A 23,086-nucleotide genomic window follows, 5' to 3' on the forward strand; every position below is an offset into this window, starting at 1 on the left:
TTGACTGGGAGACAGGGCAGATAAAATCATGGAGTGAAGCCTGCCATGAGTCATGTACTATTGAAGTCACGCCTGTGAATTCTATTAATGTTCCTACCATTCCTCCTTTGTCTACGGCTATACCCTCTCAGTATTTATCTTTAAAGACTGTCTTTGATAAAAGAGAGGCTGACAAATTACCGCCTCACAGACCCTACGATTGTGCTATTGACTTGTTGCCTGGCACTATACCTCCAAAGGGCAGGGTGTACCCTCTATCGGTTCAAGAAAACCGTGTCATGGAGGAATACATTAAAGAATCATTAGACAAGGGATTTATTAGGAGATCCTCTTCTCCGGCTGGAGCGGGGTTCTTCTTTGTATCAAAAAAAGAAGGTGATTTAAGACCTTGCATTGATTATAGAGGTCTAAATAAAATCACCATCAAAAATGCTTACCCTATACCATTAATTAACATTAATAACAATTGTTTGACAGGCTCAAACATGCTACGGTATTCACCAAATTAGATCTTATAGGAACATACAATTTGATGTGTATAAAAAAGGACCACGAATGGAAGACAGCCTTTAACACTAGGTCAGGTCATTATGAGTATACCGTCATGCCATTTGGGCTTTTCAATGCCCCAGCAGTATTCCAAGAATTTATTAATGATGTCTTAAGGGACTTTATTCACTCATTTGTTATTGTGTACTTGGATGACATTTTAATATATTCTACAGACTTACACACTCATCACAGACATGTTACGACAGTTCTGAAGACCCTTCTTGCTAATGGTCTTTATTGCAAACTAGAAAAATGTCTATTCGACCAATCCGAGGTCCAGTTTTTGGGGTATTTGATTTCCGCTAAGGGTTTTCGGATGGATTCCCAGAAGCTCGCTGCGGTCATAGAATGGCCTCTGCTGCAAGGTCTGAAAGCCATCCAGCGTTTTCTGGGTTTCTCTAATTATTATAGACGTTTTATCAAAGGTTTTTCGTCTATCGTAGCACCTATTACTCGTATGACTAAAAAGGATGGCAATACACGTGCCTGGTCTACCGAGGCACTTCAGGCTTTTGACTTTCTTAAGACTACGTTCGCCTCTGCACCTATTTTACAGCATCCTGTCCCCTCATTGCCATATATACTTGAGGTTGATGCCTCCGATATAGGGGTAGGTGCTGTCTTATCCCAAAGAGAGTCTCCTGACAAGCCATTGCATCCTTGTGGCTTCTTTTCTAAACAAATGTCCAAAGCAGAAAGGAATTATGATGTGGGTAATCGCGAACTCCTTGCTATCATTTTAGCACTCAAAGAATGGAGACATTTGTTAGAGGGCACTAAGGATCCTATCCTCATATTTACGGATCATAAGAACCTATCCTCCCTTAACAAAGCTAAAAGATTGTCTTCCAGGCAGGCTAGGTGGTCACTGTTCTTGTCTCATTTTAATTATATAATCACCTATAGGCCAGGTGATCGGAACACTAAAGCGGACGCTCTGTCCAGACAGTTCGAGACTATTGACAAACAGGAGATTGATGTTACTCCTGTCATTCCCCCAGACAGGATAATAGCAACTACTATATTGTCTATTTCCTCGTCCCTCTTGCAGGCCATACAAGCGAAACAAAGCATGGCACCTAGCGAGAGGCCTAATGATAAATTGTTCGTTGACATTCCTGAGAGATGGGATATTCTGTCACTGTATCATGATACTAAGACTGCTGGACACCCTGGTATTTCCAAAACGGTGTCAGCCGTTTCTCGGTATTTTTGGTGGGATACCTTCCGAAAGGATGCCACTGACTATATAAGTGCTTGTACTACTTGTGCATGTATGAAATCCTCTCGTAGAGTTCCTTGTGGGCTGTTGCATCCATTACCCGTTCCCGAGAGACCTTGGTCTAATCTATCAATGGATTTTATTGTTGAATTACCCCCTTCGAATGGTAACTGGCTCTTATCTTCGCTAGAGAAGTGTTTTGATTACATGGTATTCCCTTATCTGTTGTATCCGATAGGGGTAGCCAATTTATTTCCAGGTTCTGGAGAGCCTTTTGTACAGAAATGGGTATTTCTATCTCGTTTTCTTCCGCCTACCATCCCCAGTCTAATGGAGCTGCTGAACGTGCCAACCAGTCTCTGGAGCAGTACCTCCGTCGTTTTGTGTCTCACCATCAGGACAATTGGTCTGACCTGCTTCCTTGGGCTGAATTTGCTCGGAATAACGCCACTCATGATTCTTCCGGCAAAAGCCCTTTTTACGTTGTCTATGGCCAGCATCCCGTTGTTCTTCTGGCTGCATTCTCCTCACAGGGCATGCCAGTTCTGGATGAACATTTGCCTGGTTTGCGTAATACTTGGGAGCAGGTTCAGCGTTCTTTGGTGGACTCTGCTGCCCGCCAGAAGGCTCAGGCTGACAAGCATCGCAGAGCGGCTCCTTCCTATGTTGTAGGGGACAGGGTTTTGCTTTCCACACAGAATATTCGCCTCCGGGTGCCTTCTATGAAATTGGCTCCCCGCTTCATTGGTCCTTATCGCATTATACATAAAGTTAATCCCGTTTCTTATGCCTTGGGTCTGCCTAAGAATCTGCGTATACCTAATGTCTTTCACACCTCGTTATTGAAGCCTTACGTACGCAACCGCTATACCCGGCATACTCCCCCTCCCCCTCCTGTCTCTGTGGAGGGTCATGAGGAGTTCGAAGTGTCTGCTGTTCTTGACTCTCGTTTCCTTAGGGGTCGGCTTCAGTACTTGGTACATTGGAAGGGTTATGGGCCTGAGGAGCGCAGTTGGATTTCTGCGGATGCTGTTCATGCTCCCCGCCTTGTACGTTCTTTCCATTCGCGTTTTCCTGCCAGGCCTGGTCCTGCCCGCCCAGAGGGCGTGTCCTCAGGGGGGGTACTGTAGCGTTACTTACCTTATCCGGGGGGCGGCCACGGTCCTCTCTTCAAGCCGCGCGCGGTCCTTCGGCTGCACGAGCCGCGCGCGGCTCATCCCACTCTCCTAACAGGAAGACGGGCAGTGACCGCGAGATGCGGTCACGTGTCCCGCCTGCAGCTAAGAGCGCGCCGCGAGTCTCGGGCGCGCTCTTAAAGAGACAGTGGGAGCCAAAATTGCAAAAAGGCTCCAATTGGCTCCTGTCATGCCAATCACCCCATACACTTACCTGTTGGGGGTGTGGAAGTGACAGGAGCCAATCACATTAGTTTGAAGGCTACTTATACTTACCCTTTTCCCTTAGTTCCTTGCCCTGTCGTGGTTTCTGCTACAGTTCCCTTTAGTGCTTGTTGTGTTCTGTTGTGTTTCTCCGTATTTGACCTTGGCTTTGTATTCTGACTTCGTTTTCGCTTTATCCTTGTCTGTTCTGTTTGCCGGCTTGCTGATTCCTGTGTACCAGACCCCGGCTAGTTCTCGTTTACGCTGTCTCTTTGTGCCCTTGACTTCGGATCGTTCCTGACTCTGTACTTCTCCTATTACGTCGAGTCCGGCCACTCTAAGGTCCGGTAGACGTATCTCTCCTCTGTGCTGTCTTCTGTTTGGCTGGATCCTGCGTGTAGGGGTATATTCTCGTTACAATACATAAATATATACGTATATATCACTATATATATACCTATATATAAATAAAAATATTTAAAAAAAATTATATATATATATACGTATATATACACATATGTATATATATACATATATTAATTCTACACATATATTTATGTAATAATTTTACATAATTAGGTATCCTAATTAATTACAATTAGCGGGACCTGCCTGACAACCCATGCCGAAAGTATAGGGAATTTAATTTGCTAGCACTATATTTAACCCTATAGCTTTCCAAGACACCATAAAACCTGTACATGGGGGTTACTGTTTTACTCGGGAAACTTCGCTGAACACAAATATTAGTGTTTCAAAACAGTAAAATGTATTACAACGATGATATCGCCAGTAAAAGTGACATTTTTTGCATTTTTAACGCACAAACAGCACTTACACGGACAATATTATTGCTGCAATACTTTTTACTGTTTTGAAACACAAATATTTGTGTTCAGCGAAGTCTCCCGAGTACAACAGTACCCCTCATGTACAGGTTTTATGGTGTTTTCAAAAATTACAGTGTCAAATATAAGGCTTGTGTTTCATTTTTTTCACATTAAAATTCGCCAGATTGCTTACGTTGCCTTTATGACCCTATGGTAGCCCAAGAATGAAAATTACCCCTATGATGGCATACTATTTGCAATAGTAGACAACCCAATGTATTGCAAATGGGGTCCAGTCTTTTTTAGTAGCCACTTAGTCACAAACACTGGCCAAAATTGGCGTCTTTTGCATTTTTCACACACAAACAAATACTAACGCTAACTTTGGCCAGTGTTTGTGACCAAATGGCTACTAAAAAAAACTGGACATACCCCATTTGCAATACCTTGGGTCGTCTACTATTGCAAATGGTATGCCATTATGGATGTAAATTCATTTCCTGGGCTACTATACAGTCTCAAAGGCAACGTAACCAATCTGGCGAATTTCAATTTCAAATGTAACATGCTATATTTGACCCTGTAACTTCCCAAAAACACCATAAAACCTGTACATAGGGGGTACTGTTTTACACGTGAGACTTTGCTGAATACAAATATGTGTATTTTATGTTTTACACGTGAGACTTTGCTGAATACAAATATGTGTATTGCAGTAAAAGCAAACAGTATTATGACATTGACAGTTAAAATGTCATGTAGAACTAAAAAAATAAAAAAAAAATCTTATTTTCTCCCCTTTTTTCATATTAAATTATGTTTCACAGCTAAATATTTGATATTAAATGAAAGCCCTGTTTCCCCTGAATAAAATGATATATAACAATGGGGGGGGGTGCATTTAATATGAAAGAAGTGAATTACGGTTGGACAGACATTTAGCGCAAATGCCAGGTTTTGTTTCGTTCACAACTTGTACATTTGGCTGCGGTGTTAAAGGACCACTCTAGTGCCAGGAAAACATACTCGTTTTCCTGGCACTAGAGTGCCCTGAGGGTGCCCCCACCCTCAGGGACCCCCTCCCGCCTGGCTCTGGAAAGGGGAAAGGGGTTAAATCTTACCTTTTTCCAGCGCTGGGCGGAGAGCTCTCCTCCTGCACTCCTCCTCCGATCCGCCTCTTCTCCTCCCCGTCGGCTGAATGCGCACGCGCGGCAAGAGCTGCGCGCGCATTCAGCCGGTCACATAGGAAAGCATTCATAATGCTTTCCTATGGACGCTGGCGTGCTCTCACTGTGAAAATCACAGTGAGAATCACGCAAGCGCCTCTAGCGGCTGTCAATGAGACAGCCACTAGAGGACATAGGGGGAAGGCTTAACCCATTCATAAACATAGCAGTTTCTCTGAAACTGCTATGTTTATGAAAACATGGGTTAACCCTAGAAGGACCTGGCACCCAGACCACCTCATTAATCTGAAGTGGTCTGGGTGCCTAGAGTGGTCCTTTAAGGGGTTAAAGAATAAATACATAAATGACAATATTTATGTATACAACTATACATCTCATATATATTGTTTATCTTCGATATTGTGAACACTTATTTCGCCTTTTTAGGTAGTTAATAGTTGCCAATATCAATATTAAAAATGTGCTCCAGGTGAGGCTCGAACTCACAACCTCGGCATTGCTCATCAGATACTGTCATATAAGTACCGCGCGCTAACCGATTGCGCCACTGGAGCACATATACCTGAATTCTTTCTTCATAAATATTTCTGCGCCAGTTTTAGGGATCATTCTGTTGGTTTTCTGGAAGTAGTGTAATAGGGAGAAAAAACAAGAGTCAAGAATCAAAGTTTGTCTTTAAGATATCTGTGTAAATATGGCATTACTCGACAAGACCATTATTAAAGACCCATCCATCAAAATCACGTTACTTTAAGCAGCACTGAACTGCCCCCAAGTTGTGAGTGAGCCAATTTTCAGAAACTTCCTTGGTAGTGCTGACCTTCAGTCTTATGCTCTTATCCTACACTTCAATAGATCATGGGTTTGTTTTGCAAGAAAATTTAACATCCCTTACTGCAGGCAATGCATCTCAAACTCCACTAGCTGTATCTGAACTACAACTCATTGTTTCTCTGAATTAATATCTCGTTTACAGAATTCAGGGAGCACATAACTTTTAATTTTGAATAATTTTAAGTGTAAAGTTGGCATCACAAAAATATTTGTTCATGCGATTAATTTAAGAGCGTTTATATTTACTTGTACTATAAGAAACATGATTGCATTACATTCCTTATTTCAAACATTTGAATTGAAGCTTCATTGGTGGTGTATTGGGGAACCTCACTCCCCTGTAAAATGTTGATCTGGGTTCCATTTCTGCCCCTGTTACATTTTATATACCGGTTTAAATGTATTTATTTTAGAATGAGTAATCTCATCCAATCTGAGAAACCTGCTGCCTTAACACTGTAAATTGTGATAACCATTATCCTTCTGGGGCTCTCTAATAAAATCCTACATTTATGGGAGCTACAAATCTAATGGGGGGACTGAATGTGCATGAAGTTTACAGAGAAGAGACAAGTATCTGACCATCTGAGATTAAACAAATTAGCATATCATACAATCAGAAGACAAAAAAAGAAATGTGTCCAAGGTGAAAAGATTGATCAAACGAGAGATAAGGAGTGAAGTTTAACCCCTTAAGGACACATGACATGTGTGACATGTCTTGATTCCCTTTTATTCCAAAAGTTTGGTCCTTAAGGGGTTAATTCGAAAGAAGCAATGGCTAACCAAAAAATAATAATTGTTAAATAGTAACATTTTGGGTTTGGGGCTTGTTACTGGCCTCCTTATAATAAAAGGCAAGAGACAGATTGTTGCTGTTTGTCCTCTTTCAGCTACACTGCTCCCTCCCTGTTGCTCCTCTTATATCACTGAGTAGAAACCATTCTAACAATCAAATGTATTACAACTGATGAACACGGTTAATGTTATTTAATAGACATACAAATGTAATTGATTATCCACAACTGGAACAGACAACTAAATATGTATGAAGGCAGTTGGAGATAGCACCAGCAAGAATCACTGCTGCCTGTGTTAACTGTGTGAAAGAATAAGAGAAACACATTATCCTGCTCTGGTCTTCCTAACACTTTAATCCTCACATTACATCCTCAGGGGGGCCTTCTTTATCTTGCATGACATTGAGCGGTAAAACATTTACCGTATTGTATTTTAAATGTATATAAAGTCAGAGGTCTGAAATGAATCGAGCAGACTCCATTTGGTTTCTGCAAACTTTCACTGAGTGAATTATGATCTCTTAACAGGCAGCAGCCAAGCAATTCATATGGAAGGTCAAATGCGGTGTCTTCGTGCATTTCAGGGGAAAATGCGCCAATTTTAGTGGCCACATTTAACATAAAACATAAGTTTTACAGAGCAGGAAACACAGAGCCAGAGCAGAGAGCGATGTGAAGCAGGAGATGGGAGAGAGTGCGGGGAGCTGAGTCTGTCAGTTTGAGCCAATCAGAAATGGTGCTGAACAGCCAATCGGGTGTCAGTTGGAGCTATATAAGAGAGACTGGCACAGGCCAAGGTTTAGTTCTTATTATCGTCTAATCTCAGAGAAAAAGAGAAATGGCTGAAACTGCTGCCGCTCCTGTGGTTGAAATCGACTCCAAGAAGAAGCAGCCCAAGAAGGCATCCAGCGCCAAGAAAGCCGCCAAGCCGTCCGGTCCCAGCGTATCCGAACTCCTTGTTAAAGCTGTGTCTGCCTCTAAAGAGCGCAGCGGGGTGTCCCTGGCAGCCCTGAAGAAGGCTTTGACCGCCGCTGGTTACGATGTGGAGAAGAATAACAGCCGCCTCAAGCTGGCTCTCAAGGGCTTGGTGACTAAAGAGACTCTCGTCCAGGTCAAAGGTAGCGGAGCCTCCGGCTCCTTCAAGCTCAACAAGAAGCAGGCGGAGAGCAAAGACAAGGCTGCAAAACCCAAGAAGGCACCGGCTAAAGTCAAGAAGCCCGCCCCAAAGAAAGCCTCAAAGTCTCCGGCTAAAGCCAAGAAGGTAGCCGCGAAGAAGGCCAAGAAGCCGGCAGTCTCGGCTAAAAAAGCCACCAAGAGCCCCAAGAAAGTCAAAGCCGCCAAGCCCAAGAAGGCAGTGAAGAGTCCGGCTAAAAAGGCAGCCAAGTCCAAAGCCGCTAAGAGTCCAGCAAAGGCTAAAAAGGCAGCTCCCAAGAAGAAATAAGAACTGCTTGTGTATTTTACTTTTTAGAAAACCCCCAAAGGCTCTTCTAAGAGCCACCACCTTGTCCTTTCAGAGCTATGACCACAGGGGAATCGTGGGTTTTGAGTGTATTCGCTTTTACACGCTGTATGTTGAGGAAGGGGATATTCGTTTAGATTAGGAATGGAATGCTCGGACGTTCCACTTTAGATTGTTCAGCTATCGCTGCCAGTACAAAATAGGTTTAGTTTTGTAAACACATCCATTGCCTACAATACAGATTTAGGAGTATCTATCAAGCTGTTGCTGTTGGTGCCATTACAATGTGTGACTGAGTTCTGAAAGGAATTAGATACTCCCCGTCTCAGTTTGGAGACTTGTAATAAAAGTACATTTCCCCCAAGCAACGGTGTTTTCCACTGGAATATTTAATGCAATGTCGCCATCTAGCGGCCTATTGTAAGAAGTCACTTTATGCTGAAACGCAAAGCTGTAAGAGCCATAAACAGAGGGACCGGCCCGGCCCGGCCCATAATGAACGCCCACTGACACAAATCTACAAACACGCAGGAGTAGGACTGATGATATGTCAGGGAGTCCGCTTTAATCTCCCTTCTCCCTAATCGCGGAATAGTTTAATGAATCTCTGCAGCGGATAGAGCGCTAATAGTACCACTTATATAAAAGCAGATCTAGTTCCGTCTCTATAATCTGTGAGGATGGAAATTTTGGCGCCCAGTTTGAACTCAGGAACGGTTAATTTTGTCGTCCAATCAGAATGCGGACAAAAAGCAGCGAATCAAAATGAGTAAAGAGAACGGGCCAATCAGAATGAGTACAGAGAACGGGCCAATCAGAATGCGCCCTGCGACCTATAAATAGAAGGCTGTGGCCCTTTGTCCTCATTCGATTTTCCTTTCTGTGATTGCGAAGATATGGCCAGAACTAAGCAGACCGCCCGTAAATCCACCGGAGGCAAGGCTCCCCGCAAGCAGCTAGCCACCAAAGCTGCCAGAAAGAGCGCTCCAGCTACCGGCGGAGTGAAGAAGCCTCACCGTTACCGGCCGGGAACTGTGGCTCTCCGGGAGATCCGCCGTTATCAGAAATCCACTGAGCTACTTATCCGCAAGCTGCCCTTCCAGCGTCTTGTCCGTGAGATCGCTCAGGATTTCAAGACTGATCTGCGCTTCCAGAGCTCTGCTGTCATGGCTCTGCAAGAGGCTAGCGAGGCTTACCTGGTGGGTCTCTTTGAGGATACCAACCTGTGCGCCATCCACGCCAAGAGGGTCACCATCATGCCCAAAGACATCCAGCTGGCCCGTAGGATCCGAGGAGAGAGAGCTTAAACTTTTAACCTGCTCACACAAACACCACAAAGGCTCTTTTAAGAGCCACCAAATCTGCACTCGAATGAGCCTAAATCCTTCCCCCTCCACGTAGCCCTTTTACACCTGTGTGAATATAATCCTAAACACAGGAAATGCCATGAGTGCTTTCAGTTACTCGGACGGAAGCAATAGCTGACTTGGAGCTATTTAGTGAATAACCCTCTAAGGGAAGAATAGCAAGCACGGAATTCAAATGTAAAATTTGCTTAAAAATAAATCAGCAGCTGCACTGGCAACCTATCCGCCCCCAAGTTTAGAATCTTAAATTCTATTAAATAACCTCCCATGCCGTCTCTTCCAACTAGATTACACAGTATTTCTCAGTGGTTGAAACCAGCCTGAAACGGATGATAGATTTTATATATATATATATATATATATTTTTTTTTTTTAATGGTGCAGAGTCAGTGGTAAGATCATTCAGCTCAGTTAGGAAATAGTGGGTGGCTCTTAAAAGAGCCTTTGGGTATGAAGAATCTGTGTTTGATGCTTTACTTGCTCTTTGACTTGTGGCTCTCGGTTTTCTTGGGCAGCAGCACAGCCTGGATGTTGGGCAGGACACCTCCCTGTGCGATAGTCACTCCTCCCAGCAGTTTGTTGAGCTCTTCATCGTTACGGACAGCAAGCTGGAGATGGCGGGGAATGATGCGGGTTTTCTTGTTATCTCTGGCGGCATTGCCTGCCAGCTCCAGGATCTCAGCGGTCAGGTACTCCAGCACTGCAGCCAGATAGACGGGGGCACCGGCTCCCACCCGCTCTGCATAATTCCCCTTCCTCAGCAGACGATGGACTCGCCGACTGGGAGGAGACCGATCCTCAGGGAACAATAACTAATCACCGGGAAATCGCGCTTCTCTCTGGCTCAGCTTCACAGGGGAAATTCCTCAAATTGACACAAGGTGGCGACATTAGTCCGCACTCCGTGTTTTGTTTTCCTCAGGTTCTGCCTTAGAGCACACAGGACCTGCACATCGCACTGCTGGGGTGGAAAGGTTTCGTAATAAAGTCCTGCGGTTTATTAAAACTGGTTAACATGACGGTTCTTAGAGCCAGTAATAAACAGGAGTTTAACATTATCCTGTCCACAGTGACCGCCAATGTAATAAAGAGAAAGGAAGCCGGCTTTAACTAGCACACAGAGCATCCAACGCGGGCAGTGACAGACACAGCTCTATTAGGAAATGGTGGGTGGCCCTGAAAAGGGCCTTTGATGGGAGATCACAAGAAAGGAGGATGAGATGATGGTTAACCTCCGAAGCCATAGAGAGTGCGGCCCTGGCGTTTAAGGGCATAGACTACGTCCATGGCGGTCACAGTCTTCCTCTTGGCATGCTCGGTGTAGGTGACGGCGTCTCGGATAACATTCTCCAGGAAGACCTTCAGCACCCCGCGAGTCTCTTCGTAGATGAGGCCGGAGATACGTTTCACTCCTCCCCTGCGAGCCAGGCGGCGGATTGCAGGCTTGGTAATGCCCTGGATGTTGTCACGCAGGACCTTCCTGTGCCGCTTAGCGCCGCCTTTCCCGAGTCCCTTTCCGCCTTTACCTCTGCCAGACATGGTTCTCTTCTATGACGATCACAGACGAATGAAGAACATGAGCTCCGAGCAAGGCTTTATATAGCGTGAGTACGACCTGATGGGGAACTGCACAACAAGTAGGCTGTGCGATAGAGGGCGTGGTTAGGGTGTAAGTCACCCCACTCATTGTTCTCTTGGCGCTCAACACGAAAGCCTTACAGACTCTCCTCTGAGAACACGTGGGGGAGGGGCAGAAACGGAATCATTGGTCAGTTTGTAAATTATTACTCCTGGCGCCAGCCCTGACAACGGTGCTTCCTCCCATCGGTTCTAACAACAAAATAAGATAGGAAATCAAATACTGGTGTTCTCTACAACATAACTTTCGATTTAAAAAAAACATAAATAGTTGAAAAAAAAACAATTTGCAATGTGTTGAGTATCAATTTGCTATTTATTCATATAATATCACAATTTATTCTATACCTGGAATTGGAAAAAGAGAGGATAGCAGTATGAAGTGTATATTATTATAAATAATAATAATAATAAACACTTATTGATTAGTAAAGGTGCAAAAATGATAAAAATCTTGGTACAAAAATTCAAGGATTTTACTATTACCATGACGTAAAGTCATGATTTTATTAATGACACGGAGGCGAGTATTATGCTGCACTCTTTCTTTATTTCCCTCAGCAGCAAAGAAAAAAACTTTATAAATATAACAGTAGTAACATTAACAGTCTTAGGTGTATTCTTCCTAGTAACCGGAACAGCCAATCAGGAACAGCCAATCAGGTTCCACTTCTCCAGCATAATAGGCTCTGTCAGCCAATCCTGTTCCTCTTTATTTGCAGTCCCGAAGTAGTAAAGTGTCCAACCGAACATGAAACTGTACAGGAAGGAGTTTTCCCTTTCGATGTAGGTTAGATTACGCTGTAAAAGAGGAGAAATATGGTAATACCTTAGCATCAAACTGGGTGTATGCATAATCATAGGTATTTGAGCTAGTGTTTGGTCAATGTTAGTCCAAGGGGATATTATTTAATCTGTACCTACTGGTGAACGTATAGACAAAGACTATCATAGTGAAGATTCATCTGGTTGCAAGTATAACTGTAATTTAATAGTCTGTTAAAATGACTTACCGTAGGTCAACTTACCCAACTCCCGTCTACCTTTCCACCGTCGCCGGGTGGGAGGGAGGGATAATACTCGCCTCCGTGTCATTAATAAAATCATGACTTTACGTCATGGTAATAGTAAAATCCTTGAATTTTATTAAGACACGGAGGCTCCTATTATGCTGGTTTAAAGCTGAGAAACTACCGTTCCTGCGAAGTGTTGTATTGGTTTGAAGTAGAAATCACGGAAGGTGGTTTCTGAGGACCAGTCGGCCGCTTTCAAAATGTCTTCCAGGCGACAACCCATGGAAGAGGCCTTGGAAGCCATTGCTCCTCTTATGGAGTGAGGAGAAAATATGGAGGTGTCAATTCCTGCCGTAGTCATGATCCATTTGACCCAGCGGGCCAGGGTTGTGGTAGACACCGGTAGGTGTGGTCTTTGGAAAGAGATGAAGAGTTCATGTTTATTTGGGTCTCGCAACGTCATGGTGCGCATTTCGTAGAGTTGTAGGCATTTAACCGGGCATAAGAGAGGCTTGTCAGGAAAGGCTGGGTATGTCACTCTCTTTGTCGAGCTTTTTGTTCTCCGTGATATATCAAAAGTGACCCCTTCTGGCGTGTAGGACCGTGCGGTGATGTCTAACGCTCTAACCTCTGAGACCCTTTTGCAGGATATGAGGCATAGGAGCATGACCAGTTTTGCCGACAGTTGTTTCAACGATAGTGATGCATTATCCGGCCAAGATTCGAGGAAAAGAAGGATAGTGGAGACGTCCCATAGCACTGAATAGCGTGGTAGCGGGGGTCGTGCAAATCTGATGCCGCGTATGAGACGGCATACCAATGGGTGGCGTCCTATCGGTGCGCCATTGATGCCTTGGTGTGCGGCCGAAATGGCCGATCTGTAGAGGTTTACCGTACGGTATGCTTTGCCGTTTTCAAATAATGCAGTTAAGAACTGCAGGATCGAATTCAGAGGAGCCGATATGGGATCCAGGTTCCGTTCCATGCTCCAATTGTGCCATTTGCTCCAAGCAGATTTATAAGCTTGTCTCGTGCCAGGTGCCCATGCGCTCTCGAGAAGTTGGAGAGTTGATTCCGAAACCCCTTCGATTGAGTAGGGTTCCCGGAAACCAGCCATGCCGTGAGATGCAGTAATTCCTGTTGAATCAGGGGGTGAGGGGACCCGTCCGGGTCTTGGAGAAGATAGTTGAAGTGTGGGAGCGTGCGGGGTATGTCTACCGCCATTTCCAACAGAGAAGGAAACCATGGTTGAGACGGCCATAATGGTGCCACGAGCACTGTCGTTCCCATCTGTTGCCGTAGGTGTATTAGGCATCGGGGGATCAACGCAAAGGGAGGAAACGCGTAGTTCCTTGTGTAGGACCAGTCTTGGGTAAATGCATCTGTTGCCAGTGCTTCTGGGTCTGGTTTCCAACTGAAAAATCTGGGGAGTTGTTTGTTCAAACGGGAGGCGAACAAGTCCTTGTCCAGAGGGCCCCATAGGGATTGGATGTCTTGAAAGACCCTGGGATCCAATTGCCAATCGCTGGAATCCCTGAGGTGTCTTGAGTACCAATCCGCCGTTGTATTGCAGAGGCCCGGGATGTACTCCGCTGTGACCGAGATGCCCTGTGCCAGGCAGAACTGCCAAAAGTCTCGTGCCAGATTCGCCAGGACCTTGGATTTCGTCCCGCCCAAGTGATTTATATAACGGACTGCCGATATGTTGTCCATTTTCAATAAGATGGCACATCGGGCTTGAGTCGTTGAGAAACTGCGGATTGCAAAAGAACCGGCCAGGAGTTCTAGGCAATTGATGTGAAGCGTAGATTCCATTTCGGACCATCTGCCACCTGTAGAGATATTGCCACAGCGCGCACCCCAACCGTGCAAGCTCGCATCGGATTCTATTACTATGTCTGGTGTGGTGCCGAAAATGGCCCGGCCATTCCATGCTTCCATATGGGAGAGCCACCATCTGAGTTCTGTTTTTGCCTCTGTGTCCAGAGAGATCATGTCCGCGTATGAGGACCCGTCTCTCAGATGAGAGGCTTGTAGGCGCTGTAGCGCTCGATAGTGTAGAGGGCCCGGGAAGATGGCCTGGATGGAGGCCGCCAAGAGACCAATCACTCTCGCCAATTGTTTTAGGGAGATCAGGGGAATCTTCAGAGTGCGTCTGATTTCCTTCTTTATGGTGGCCAATTTCGCAGTCGGCAAGTGTAGTGTCTGTAGAGTAGAGTCCACTACGAGTCCCAAGAACTCTATGCGTTGTGTAGGGGTCAGGATGGACTTTTTCCCATTGATAAGGAAACCCAGGTTCTGCAAGAGATTCTGAGTCCACGTCAGATGGGTCTTGATAATGTGGTTGGATTGACCCATGATGAGGATGTCGTCTAAGTAGATTATTAGACGAACCCCTCGACTTCGAAGTAGAGCCACCACGGGTTTCAGGAGCTTTGTGAAACACCATGGGGCTGAGGATAGACCGAATGGGAGGCAGGCGAATCTCCATTTTCTTCCTTGCCATATGAATTGGAGGAAGTTTTGGTGTTGACGTGCGATTGGTATAGTGAGGTAGGCGTCCTGTAGGTCTAACTTGACCATCCAGTCTGATGGTTGGAGGAGATCTCAGAGGCAGTGTATGCCTTCCATTTTGAAATGGTTGTAGGCAATAAAAGTGTTGAGCTGTTTCAAGTTTATCACTGGGCGGACGCCGCCGCCTTTCTTGGCAACTAAGAATAGGTTGCTCACATAGCCTGGGGTAGTCATAGGGATCTCTAAGATGGCTTGTTTGTGTGCCAATTCTGAGACCTCCTTGGAAACAAGAGAGGCGTCTTGTTGGGAGAATAACATTCCCCGTGGCGGGGAGATTTGTACTGGGAGTGACAGGAACTCTAAGGAATACCCTCTTATTGTGTTCAATACCCAGGCATCTGAAGAAATGTGTGACCATACATGGAAAAAATGTCGGAGTCTGCCCCCCACTGCCCCTAGGGAAGAAGGAAGTAGGAGATGACTTACCATAAGGTCGTCTGCTTGGTCTGGTGCCACGTGATCCACGAGCAACCCATGGCCGCCCACGTTGTGGGAAGAAGGCCGGGGTGTTGCGGTGCTCCGTGAAGGAGGTTTGTCCAGAGTAGGAGCCTCGGTTCTGTCGGAATGAACCCCTGTTAACACGGCCGGACAGACGGCTCCTGGCTCTTCCGGCCCCACCAAAAACCTTAGGGTGGAAAACTCTGCGCATGTTTGATTGCGCCTTGTCTAGGGCAGTAAAAGTATGTACAAAGGAGCCAAGCTCCTTGACAAAATTGTCTCCGAACAGGAGACCACGGGCCTGGGTGCCCGGCTCGGTAATAGCCATATTTACCAATTTTGGCTCTATCTTTAATAAGATCGCCTTGCAACGCTCTGTGGCTATCGCACAGTTGGCATTGCCGATCAGGCATATTACTCTTTGAATCCAACCACTTATGGCGGTACGATCTAAGTCTTGGTCGTTTTCGACCATATCAAAAATTTTGGTTGCTGGGCCCAATATATCCAGTAATTTATCCTGGCAATTGCGCAGGGAGAAATCAAGGCCCTTATTAGGCTTCCAGCCAGTCTTGCCCAGGAATTGGACGATTTTTGGGTCTACTGCAGGTGTTCTGCAGGCCTCGTCCGGGACAGTAGGGCGTGGGCATTCTGCCCGTAGCTTATTGCGTGTTGCCTTATTTAAAGGCTTGCGAGTCCTTGATGCAACGTATTTGGCCACATGGGCCGAAGGGGACCAGTCTGCTGACCTTGGATGACGTAGGTCATCGGGGTCGAACAGGGGTTCCCCATAGGGGTCAACTAATTTGTTTGCATCGTCTGGGACCTTAAGCTCCATGTCAAACGATTCAGATGGAGGCGTATTATGTTCTCTGAGGCCATGGTCCTCGACCATATCATCGGATTCGGGATCTGATAGATCCTCAGTATCCATGCAGTTTTCCTCTTCAATCTCGCTGAGATCTGACTCAGAATCTAGTTGGGCTTTTGCCCGTTTCCATAACCTAGCCGATTTTGCCCGGCTAGTGGCTCTTTTGCGTGGTATATTAGGCGCGCCATCTGTGACAGGTTTGTAGCTGTCCATCTGTGAGATTGAAGAGTGTTTGGTTTTTGCAGTGGCCTTACGGCCAGTGTGAGGTTGTGAAGGGACCACTACTGGCAAGGCCTGGGTAACGGTCGGCTGAGCCGATTTCTGTGCCTCAAGCAGAGCCTGTGTAAGAGTCTGCGAGAAAGATTCAGACATCAATCCCATGGCCGATGTGAGGGCCTTAGTCATAACGTGAGACATAGTGTCGTCAATCAGAGACTGCATATCAGCAGTGGGAGCAAAATCAGCGGGGTTAGCCGCTCCAATTTCAGATACCCCTGAGGGTGATGTAACACTCCCTGGTTTGGTGACAAGGGACCCAGAAGGGGTGGGTAAATCTTTCTCACCAGGCATGCTTAGTATGACACTGGTAGTACTAATAATATTTGAGCTGAAACTAAAATGGATTGATTAACCCAAAGGAAAACAATATACCTTTAAGAACAAAATATGAATTACTCACATAAACTTTAAACTAACAGCAGTAATTGTCTGACCAAAATTGAAGATTCACAGGTAATAAGTAGGAAATAGCAAGGAGGGAGCAAAGAGCCGTCCGACCGCCACTACAGCTTTAACCCAACTCCGAAGTCCGGACGTTGGGGGTGGAGCTGTGTGTGAGCGCGGGAAGGCAAAGAAAATGGCCGCCGCGGGCGGCAGAAATGGAAAAAATAGGGGGATTTAGCCGGTAAGTTGTGCTCGCGGCGAATGTGTGACCACTACAAAGTGTACACACTCCAGCGCCGCGAGCAGGGAACCGGCATTTGAGCTCTGTGAGCTCCGCGGATGGCGGCCGCTCACGGCGCCAGTAATGAAGGGAGGGCGCGAAGCGCCGAATGCGGTTCCAGCCGGCGTCCCCGAGCCGCTCGTTAAATTAGGCTCTGGGAACGGGCTGGACCGCGGGGAGGATTAAAGGCAAGAAAATATAGCGAAATTAGAATAAATCAATAAATGAATTCAAATAACAGTAAAATACAATAACGGTATAATACTAATAGTAGTAATAATAATAATAGTACTAATAATAATAATTAATAATAGTAAAATGATAATAATAATGATATAATAATGATATAATAATCCCACAGTTAAGGAGCTGAGGGATCAGGTATACTTAACTGAGGGAGCAGCAAAGAAAGAGGAACAGGATTGGCTGACAGAGCCTATTATGCTGGAGAAGTGGAACCTGATTGGCTGTTCCTGATTGGCTGTTCCGGTTACTAGGAAGAATACACCTAAGACTGTTAATGTTACTACTGTTATATTTATAAAGTTTTTTTCTTTGCTGCTGAGGGAAATAAAGAAAGAGTGCAGCATAATAGGAGCCTCCGTGTCTTAATAAAATTATGTATCACTCCTTTTGTTAAAAGGCTGAATTGTTATTTTCCGAAGGCACCACTAGAGGCCACTATAGAACAACATACTGCTATCCTGTCTCGCATACAGTTACAGACACTCATTACACTAAATAGCTTTAGGTGGCTGTCCTGCAGTTTTTCTGCAGTCTAAATATAATGGCCTTTAAGTATAGGTATGTCACAGAAGCCGTGACTTGTGTGCTCAGTTATTTTTAAAATGTTGAACTGAATGAAAACCATTGTGTTTAATAAGCTTATATAAAAGGCATTAAAAATGTGTCTTGGTGTCCAGCACCAAAATAAATTATCATGTCTTGACCTAATTATGTCCAAGACACCAGGGTTTTCTTTAACCGAATACAACTGGTCTTGTTTTACACCCCACCTCCTATAGAATGTAAGCTCGATTGAGCTGGGTCCTCTTCAACCTATTGTTCCTGTAAGTTTATTTGTAATTGTCCTATTTATAGTTAAATCCCCTCTCATGATATTGTAAAGAGCTACGGAATCTGTTGGCGCTATATAAATGGCAATAATAATAATAATAATAATAATTGTCCACTATATTGGGGATTTTACAATGTTCCAGAGGGCTATAATCACTGTATGCTGTAGCTGAATCCAGGACCAGTGAAGGATTAGAGAAGTGGTGACCAAGGGACACTAAGAGACCGTGTTACCCATGAGAAGGTGTAATACCAGTAGTCAGTAAAACTATAGATATGAAAGGTCTATGACAATAAATACAACTCTCTCTCTTCTCTCATACTAAATCAGCTGGTGACTGGAAACATTTAAATACATTGTGGTGAACAGAACATCGCCATGGGCTTTTGGAGGGGCCTGCATGGTCTAGGTCAGCGACTGTAAACACCCAGATTTTATTACCCCTGGTTTGGCACTTTCTATATAACTGTATGCTAGCTCACTGGCGGCTGTTTGCATGGACCAAAACCGCGAATAGACTTCAGGGGGACTTAGCCGCGAATGCCCTGGAACTATTTTGGGCGTGAAAACTTTACGGTTCCCAGACGGTCCCCAGCGACACTCAACCGTGATTCTATGAAACTGTTTTGGGCATGGGACCATGCGTGCTGTCGGCCATAACTATGACTTCCAGGAAATTCCTGAACCCCTGAACCGATCTGGGTGATTTTTGGATATGTTGTTCACCCAGATCGGGGCTATCAGGGGATATAACTACAAAAATACAATAAATATAGTACTTGACTCAATTATCTCCCAGGTACAGAGGAGGGATTGACGTAGTTTGTATAAGAGTGTCCTGGATCTGAAAACCAATGTGATGTTGTATTTGTTTCTACTGTGGTTTACTCTCAGGTCCAGGAGGGAGTGCCGCTTGCGTGGGGATTGTCATAAAAGGTCAAGCGTGGTCCCATTAAAATCAGTTCACTTCACCCTCAACACGCAGCTTCATTTCGTGATTGTAGGTAACAGCTATACCTGCTTCTGATTGCTATACTGGGTATAATCACTAGCTCTTGTAAGAGCTACACAGCTATACCTGCTAGACTCTCTGGAGTAGGAGAGGTCCACCCACTGGAAGCTGGATCCTGGGTTTGGTTCTAGGGTGGGTGGAGGAGAGCGAGACCCCAGCCAAGCTACGGCGGCTAAGGGGCTACGGTGCTTATGGTGTCTGGTGCAGTTCTTATAGTACTCCAGGCTACTAGGAAGCAGCGATTGACAGAGGAACCCAGTCGGGGTGCCAGGCGGTCCGTCACATAAATAAAGTCTTAAATTAGAGGGGCAAAGGTTTAAAAATAATATCAGCAAGTATAACTTTACTGAGAGGGTAGTGGATGCATATAACCACCTTCCAGCTGAAGTGGTAGAGGTTAACACAGTAAAGGAGTTTAAGCATGCGTGGATAAGGCAGAAGGCTATCCTAGTTATAAGATAAGGCAAGTGACTATTGAAAGTATTTAGAAAATTAGATGGTTCATCATCCGCCGCCACATTCTATGTTTCTATGGTCATAGTGTCAAAAACAACATATAACGTATACACATATACAACAATGTGAATGGTTAAACAAAGTATCCAGACACTCAGTTTCTAAATCAGGAGGATAGTGCAAAATAGTGGACAAGTTGAACGGGCTGTTCCCAAGGGTAACTGTCTCGGATTGTGTGGCGGTTGTGGCAGTAAACCCTCGAGAAGGTGGGTTACTTTCGGCATAGGTAGTCCCTTTCACAGTTGTGAATAGCTCCAGAGTGATAATACCCTCCTGCTAAGGATACCGCTATCGTACCCAAACACTAGTTGAGACTTTGTGATGGGTGAAGAATAATTGTTTTATTAGGGCAAGGTACACTGAATTTATACACAGCCCCCCAGCAGGGGTCTCCATTCAAAGTAACATAAGCCCGCCTACGCGTCTTTGTGTTTAGGAGATCACTGTCAGCTGTCGGTTAAACTAATTATCTCCCGGACACAGAAAGTTGAACACAAAAAGCCCCAGAAACAACTGTTATGTGTTATAGCCCGTATTCCACCCATACAACAGATAACACTTGATGTTGGGACAATGATAAAGTTTAATGGGACAAGCTGGTCTTTTATACACAGAACTAGAGTTGAGCAGACACCTGGATGTTCGGGTCCAGCGGGTTCGGTCGAACTTTGACAAAAAAAGTCAGAGTTCGGTGTCGAACTTGACCCTGAACTCGAACCCCATTGAAGTCAATGGGGAACCGAACTTTTAACCACAAAAATGCCTCTAAAAACCTTCTGGAAAGGGCTAGAGAGCTGTAAAAGGAAGTAAAATGGGAGTAAGATTAGGACAAGTGCTCTGCAAACAAATGTGGATAGGGAAACCACTTAAAATAACATAACAATTAAAAATACAGCTGAGCCATTAAATAGCACTAAATGGAATCTTTGAATTTAGCTTTGGAAGAACATAAATCAAAATCTAAAGCATGGCTGTCAGGAGGATCAACAGAATTATCAATTTGAGAGAGGGTTGGAGTGCAGGGTATTCTCTTTCATTGTTCAAACTGAGCTCAACTAACTCCTGATGCATGGAGAAAAGGCCTTCACAAGCCTCTGCTAATGTGTACCTAGTTTATACTAAGTGACCCATAGGTTGAGGAGGCGGTGACTGTGGCGGTGGAGGAGGAGGAGGATGAGGTAGCCAACACTGTATTTTATGTTTTTTTTTTTTTTTTTATTGTGGTAGCCCACAAAATATTGGGACATACAAATAAATAAACATTTGCGGCCTGCGATGCATTTCTTGCAGTCCTGATGCATGGAGAAATGCTCAACCCCACAAAATAGTGGGACATATAACTAAAGAAACATTTGCGGCCTGCTGTGCATTTCTTGCAGTCCTGATGCATGGAGAAATGCTCAACTCCTGATGCATGGAGAAAAGGCCTTCACAAGCCTCTGCTAATGTGTACCTAGCTTATACTAAGTGACCCATAGGTTGAGAAGGCGGTGACCGTGGCGGTGGACGAGGAGGATGAGGTAGCCAACACTGTTTTGTATATGTATTAAGGCCGTTTGGCCTGTATTTGTGGGAGGGGCTTAAATGAATTCACTCCCCTATATAAGGGACACCCCTTACCTGACTCATATCGCTTGAGGTCAGCATCAGACAAGCAAAGACAAGGCTGCCAAGAAAAAGGCACCGGATAAAGTCAAGAAGCCCGTCACGAAAAAAGTCACCAAGTCACCGGTTAAAGCTAAGAAGGTAGCCGCCTCAGCTAAAAAGGCCACCAAAAGCCCGAAGAAAGTCAAAACCGCCAAGCCCAAGAAGGCAGTGAAGAGCCCGGCTAAAAAGGCAGCCAAGCCCAAAGCCGCCAAGAGTCCTGCAAAGGCTAAAAAGGCCGCTCCCAAGAAGAAATAATCCCCCTTCATTCCAAAGGCTCTTCTAAGAGCCACCACCTTCTCCTGTCAGAGCTATGTCAGCAGCGGGGTCACACATTCATTAACTGGCACAAAGACCACTGGCGATGGGGAGGAGGAACATTAGTTCAGACTAGCTTAGACTGTGGTCCAAGTATCGCCCAAAACGCTGCCAGTAGACACATCCAATGCCTACACACGCCTGCAATACGGAGGTAAAAGCACGATTATGTCTGCTTCTGGGGGGATGGTTGGTAGGTGCCAGTACAATGTATGGCGGTGTTCTAAATGGAAGTAGATGCCCCCAGTGTTTGTTGTTTGCAGTTTTGAGACCCTGCTGTAAGCAGAACCAATAGGGACCTGCCCAAAAAGTACACTTGCAAATTCAACAGATTAGTCCAATGGCATATTTAATGCAATGTCGCCACCTGGTGGCCCTTTATACGGAGTCTTTTTATTTTTACTTCTTTTTGGTTGAAGCGCTAATGAGAGAAGATTTAAGAGCCTATCCACAGAGTGCCCTGACCGGACGATAATGAACGCCCACTGACACACAAACCGCAGGCGGGAGTAGGACTAATGCTATGTCAGGGAGGCCGCTTTAGTCTCCCTCCTGCCAATTGGGCTATCCTGTGCGTGCCCGCTGAACAGTTCAAGGAATCATAACAGCATGCAGAGCGCTAGTAATAGCAGTTTGTCAAAACGGAAATATATCTGCCTCTGAACATCACTGAGGGTGGACATTTTGGCGCGCATTTTGAACCTGGGATCGGTTAAATATCTCGGCCAATCAAAATGCGCACAGAGAGCAGCCAATCAGAGTGCACCTAATACTATAACTAGGAGGATGTGGCGCTTTGTGTTCACTCGATTCTTTGTTTCTATGATTGAGACAGGATGGCAAGAACTAAGCAGACAGCACGTAAATCCACCGGAGGCAAAGCTCCCCGCAAGCAGCTAGCCACCAAAGCTGCCAGGAAGAGCGCCCCAGCTACCGGCGGAGTGAAGAAGCTTCACCGTTACCAGCCAGGGACTGTAGCTCTCAGGGAGATCCACCGTTATCAGAAGTCCACCGAGCTGCTCATCCGCAAGCTGCCCTTCCAGCGCCTTGTCCGTGAGATCGCTCAGGATTTTAAGACCGATCTGCGCTTCCAGAGCTCTGCCGTCATGGCTCTGCAAGAGGCTAGCGAGGCTTACCTGGTGGGTCTCTTTGAGGATACCAACCTGTGCGCCATCCACGCCAAGAGGGTCACCATCATGCCTAAAGACATCCAGCTGGCTCGTAGGATCAGAGGAGAGAGAGCTTAAGCTTTTAACCTGCTCACACAAACACCCCAAAGGCTCTTTTAAGAGCCACCCACAAGAACTTAAAAAGAGCACAATTACTTCCTCTTTTTGCCACTGAAGGCAAAAGTAATCGATCTTGGGCGACCAAAAAAATAAAAATAAACTACAATTATTTATAGATGATT

The 23,086-nt window shown here is 45.3% G+C and overlaps 3 protein-coding genes and 1 non-coding gene across 4 annotated transcripts; 3 read left to right on the forward strand and 1 right to left on the reverse strand.

Moving 5' to 3' along the window:
* Positions 1-5,631: 5,631 nt before the first annotated feature.
* TRNAI-UAU (transfer RNA isoleucine (anticodon UAU)) lies at positions 5,632-5,724 on the reverse strand. Its single transcript is given in 2 exon segments — positions 5,632-5,667; positions 5,687-5,724. It is a non-coding gene; the product is annotated as a tRNA-Ile (tRNA).
* A 1,918-nt stretch (positions 5,725-7,642) lies between these two features.
* LOC134601817 (histone H1B-like) lies at positions 7,643-8,245 on the forward strand. Its single transcript, XM_063446316.1, has one exon. It carries the CDS (start codon positions 7,643-7,645, stop codon positions 8,243-8,245), a length of 603 nt encoding a protein of 200 aa, XP_063302386.1.
* A 914-nt stretch (positions 8,246-9,159) lies between these two features.
* LOC134603330 (histone H3) lies at positions 9,160-9,695 on the forward strand. Its single transcript, XM_063449193.1, has one exon. The coding sequence runs from the start codon at positions 9,160-9,162 to the stop codon at positions 9,568-9,570; it is 411 nt and encodes a 136-aa protein (XP_063305263.1). The 3' UTR covers positions 9,571-9,695.
* Positions 9,696-22,473: 12,778 nt separating this feature from the next.
* On the forward strand, positions 22,474-22,922 carry LOC134601818 (histone H3-like). The gene has a single exon (XM_063446318.1). The coding sequence runs from the start codon at positions 22,512-22,514 to the stop codon at positions 22,920-22,922; it is 411 nt and encodes a 136-aa protein (XP_063302388.1). The 5' UTR covers positions 22,474-22,511.
* The last annotated feature ends 164 nt before the right edge of the window (positions 22,923-23,086 follow it).

The sequence above is a fragment of the Pelobates fuscus genome, chromosome 3, assembly GCF_036172605.1.
Source record: "Pelobates fuscus isolate aPelFus1 chromosome 3, aPelFus1.pri, whole genome shotgun sequence".
In the NCBI taxonomy this organism is placed as follows: domain Eukaryota; kingdom Metazoa; phylum Chordata; class Amphibia; order Anura; family Pelobatidae; genus Pelobates; species Pelobates fuscus.